The sequence below is a fragment of the Pinus tabuliformis genome, chromosome 8, assembly GCF_031772625.1.
Source record: "Pinus tabuliformis cultivar Carrire ecotype Pingquan chromosome 8, CPIR1, whole genome shotgun sequence".
Taxonomy (NCBI): Eukaryota; Viridiplantae; Streptophyta; class Pinopsida; order Pinales; family Pinaceae; genus Pinus; species Pinus tabuliformis.
In genome coordinates, this window is record NC_142294.1 from 728883116 (window position 1) to 728887730 (window position 4615).

General features: G+C 42.6%; 1 protein-coding gene across 1 annotated transcript; it reads left to right on the plus strand.

Moving 5' to 3' along the window:
• Positions 1-2926: 2926 nt before the first annotated feature.
• Positions 2927-3709, plus strand: LOC149237652 (uncharacterized). Its single transcript, XM_089369346.1, has one exon. The coding sequence runs from the start codon at positions 2927-2929 to the stop codon at positions 3707-3709; it is 783 nt and encodes a 260-aa protein (XP_089225472.1).
• The last annotated feature ends 906 nt before the right edge of the window (positions 3710-4615 follow it).

Sequence of the window (4615 nt, forward strand, 5' to 3'; positions counted from 1 at the left end):
GGTTTGAGTCTATTGGCCACAACTTTGGATATAATCTTGTAGACAACATTGCATAAGGCAATGGGTCTAAACCTATCAGGAGTTTGAGCCAAATCCTGTTTAGGGATCAGGGAGATAAAGGTGGTATTAAGTGCCTTCAAAATGGTTTTGTCCCTCCTGGAGTCTTCCACTACATTCAGAATGTCCTGTTTTACTATATTCCAACAAGCTTTAAAGAAATCTACATTGAATCCATCCGGGCCTGGTGCCTTACCATTTTGCATTTCTTTTAGGACCTCACTAACCTCCTCTTCTGACACTGGTCTATTGAGGTTGAAATTGTCCTCTCTGGAAACCAGCTTAGGTATATGTCTTGAAATAACCCTAATGGATTGATCTCTGTCTCAATAGGTTTCCTGTGCAATACCATGAAAGTGCTGAACCAGCACTGCTTCTATTTCTTCATGAGAGTTGAGCAGGTTACCTCCCTCATCCTTGATCGAAGAAATCCTGTTGTGAGCTCTGTTCGCCATAGTGGATCTGTGGAAAAAGCTAGTGTTACGTTCTCCTTCTTTTAGCCATTGCACTCTGGATTTTTGCCTCCAAAAGATCTCCTCTTGTTTTCATAAGTTCTCCCATTCTTGACGATATTTAGTTTCCTGATCACTTCTATCTTTATCAAAACCCTGTATGATAAGGGTTTGGTTGAGTTCCTGCATTTTTCCTTCAACAATTTTTTTTGCTTCAAAAATATTGCCATATTCCTTCTTGTTCCACTCCTTGAGCCAGAGTTTGATATGCTTGAGTCTTTTTTGAAGAAGGAACATTCTTGTTCCCCGAATATTCAAATATTCAGCCCACCAGATAGCTATGTTGTTGTTGAAAACTGGGTGGGAGAGCTAGATGTTTTCAAATATGAAAGGTCTATTCCTGGGGTTACCAATGCCCTGAATTTCCAGTTGCACCAGCTAGTGATCTGAGCCTCCAAAGGGGAGAACTCTTGCAACTATGTCCTTGTCCTTGAGCATAAGATCTTCTGAGATTATGAATATATCTAATTTGGAGGCCACCTGAGACTCTCCTCCTCTTCTATTGTTCCAAGTAAAGGTACCATTATTCATTACAATATCCACTAGCTTCATATTGTCTATGAAGGTTTGAAATGCACAAGAGTCTTTGTTTAGAATTCTGGTACCCCCTTTTTTCTCCGACAGCGATTTGATCATGTTGAAATCACCCCCTAAGATCCAAGGGATTCTTGCATGTCTTTCCCTAAGATCCTGCAGGGAATCTAGAAGCTTGAGTTTACCATCCATTCTTTGGGGGCCATACACATTTGTGACCAGGTAAATTTCCTTATCTCCCACTGGTTGAATGACCACTGAAAGATAATCTCTAGATGCCTCAGCATCTATAATGTCAATTTTTTGGGGGTTCCAAAGCGTGAGAATTCCTCCTGCTGTATTCTCTGCTTTGACTTCCAGAAACTCAAATCTATTGAGCCATTTGTTGTGAGTCTCTTTCATTTTTTGAATGGAACATTTAGTTTCCAAGATGAGGATCACATCTGATGTTGCTTGTTTCATCCTATTACTAAGTAATCTTTGTTTTCTTTTACTACCTAGACCTCTTATATTCCAAGAAGTGAACTTCATTATTAAAGATTTGTAAAGGAGTAACTGGATAGGTCTTTCATCTTACCTGAGTCTATCATTAGCTTTCCACATTCCATCAAAAGTTCGTTCTGCTTTTTCCGACCTCTTTTCTTTCCTGGGATTCTGGGTGCTAATCCTGGTGTGGTTTTCATAGCTTTCACACCTTCGCTACCTTGTCTTTCATTTTTCCCTTGCTTTTTCCACCCTTTGGTCTAAGTTTTCCATATGAACAGCTGTTGAACTCTGTGGAACTCCTCTGAAGGTAACGAATCCACTCCCTCCCCAGTTCCTTGCTTCAAGAATCCTTCTAGATATAGATTCTCTTTCTCAAGAATCTCCTATAGTTTGTGGTCCTCCATTTCCATCTCACTCTGGGTCATTTCCTTGTCCATCTCCAGTTCTGTGTCACTCATCATTTCTTCTTTCTGTTTATTGTTGTTTTGTGTTTTCTCATCATTTTCTTCGTTCTCCTCCTCCACTGGACTGCCTCCCTTGACCTAATCTGCTTTCATTATCACATCTTCCTCTTCTAGGGCTTGAAACCTGTTTTGACTGGCCTGTTGCTTTTCTGTATGAAGTAGCTTCGATCCTCTTTTGCTCCCTTTTCCTTTTTGGACCACCTTATGAAAGCCTTCAATATCTTTCATGGTGTTAGTTTTACTCTTGTTTTCTGTTTTACTGAGAGGGAAATGTATGAATAGGTGCCCATGCTCATGGCATTTACGACATCTAAATGGGATGTGTTCATAATCCACTGTTTGCACCCATTCTTCATCAAACACTTCGAAGATTACCTCATCCCACAGGGCTCCAGAAAGATCCATCTCCACACATATTCATGCAAATGATGTGTATTTTCCCCTTTCGGTGACCTCAGAGGCTTGGACTATACTGAGTGCTATCTACTCATTAAAATTATTTATTTATTTACGGCAAAAATAAATAAAAATACAGCTAATATATTCTAATAACATGATGAGCAAGAATTCGAGCTTCTCTCATCTATATTCTAATTTTTGAGTTATCTTTCAGTGAAAATCACATGATGGAATGTACTAAAGATTCGGATTGAGCTGAGTGCGGCCAGGGAGCTCTGCATCTGCGAGCCTCGGCTCCCCTCGAGATCCGCCCTTTGCGGGCTCTGAACCTGCGATCCTCCCCACCTTCTGCGGCTTCTCCACCCTGCGGGCCTTCCTGCTTCAGACCTGATCGGATCCAAGACAGCTAGTCAACCCTCTGGCTAGGGCGTGGCCTCTGCTGCGCTGCCCTTGTGGCAGCCAGCACTAAGCCTGATGGAGACTCAGGGCCAAGATCCGCCCTCTGATCCTACCGTAGATGCATTTAATCAGCTCCTGGTAGGCTTGCCTCCGAAAAAAAGAAGTGATGCCTCAAAATTCGTCAAGAAACTAGATGAAATTCTAGAGATTTCTTTGCCTCCGGAGACACCCATGCAAGTAGCTCTATCGCTGGCAGATCGGGGACTTATTGGCAAATTCACGGGACTTTGGCCCTCTCCGAAAACTACAAAGCAATGGGTTAACAGGAACTGGGCACCCCTGATCAGTCAAAGTGTTACCTCTTACTTTCTAGGGCGAGGGTATTTTATTTTCGAATTTACCTCCAAAGAAGACAAAGATCTGATCTTTCGAAATGGACTATATTTCTTGGGTCCTCAGGGTCTTTACCTGAACAAATGGACCCCAGATTTTGACCTGGCGGTAGATGTTCCCAAGGCTGTTCTGGTATGGGTTCGTCTCCCAAACCTACCAGTTCACTGTTGGAACTGGGAATCCTTGAAACACATTGGCAACTCCCTCGGGAAATTCATAGATCGGGCAAGCAACAAGGATCAGTACGATTGTGCCAACATCTGTGTGGAGGTAGATCTAGAGGAGGGTCTACCAGAGGCAATCAAAATCAAAGTTGGCAGCTGGTCCCATGTGCAGATCTTGGATTATGAACAACTGCCATTCAAATGCAGGAAATGCCACGTGTATGGGCACTTCGCTAGAAATTGTCCAGCCAATTCAGAGCTAGAGAAAGGGAATGAAGAGGGCTGGAATCAAGTTAGGTGAGCTAGAGCCAACCTCAAGGGGCAGAAACAGGGTGGACCATCTAGCAAAGGAAATCTCCAGGTTAATGCCCAGAGGCCCCCTATCAAAAAGGCACATGAAAACAAATTTGACCCTCTAAGCCAACCGATAGAAGACACTCTAGAGGTAGAGATCCAAAAGCTAGAATCCTCAAGAAAAAGCACACCTACAACTTCCCCCAAAGAAGTTGAAAACCCCAAAGGCATGGCCCTAGAGGACGAGGAAGAAGAGTAAGAAACTGATGAGTCAGAAGAAGAAGGAGAAATAGGAGAGTCCCAAACCTCGGTAAGAAGATCTGCAAGAGGCCACAAAACTGACAAAGAAAAAAGTGAGCAGCAGACCTACAAAGATAAGCTACAAGGTAGCCAACCAACTCTGGAAAAATTGCTATCCTCAAAGCCCAAAATGTTGAAAAATCAGCCTCAAGGCTCCAAGGTAGCCCATCAGAAACATAAATGATGAAGGCCATCTCCTGGAATTGCAGAGGTATGGGGAGCAAAGTTAAGGAAGAAGCCATAAGAAATCTAATAAGAACAGAAGCTCCAAACATACTTCTCATCCAAGAGACCAAGTTGGAAGACAAATTCTTCCTGCAAGAAAGTAAAAATTTGTGGCCTAAAAGTGAATCAAGAGCAATCATAGCCAGGGGTGCCTCAGGAGGGATTGGTACACTATGGAACTCCAATAAATATGCCCTTATTTTTGAAGCGAGCAACACTCATTGGTTGCTGCTAAAAATGCAGAATCTCGACAAAAAGGAAATTTTCAGTCTCTTCAATGTATATTCTCCGGTCAATATACGGGAGAAAATGGATTGCTGGGACACCATAAGAAGACAGGCAGACCTGACAAATCTGGAAAATACAATCATTGTTGGAGACCTCAATC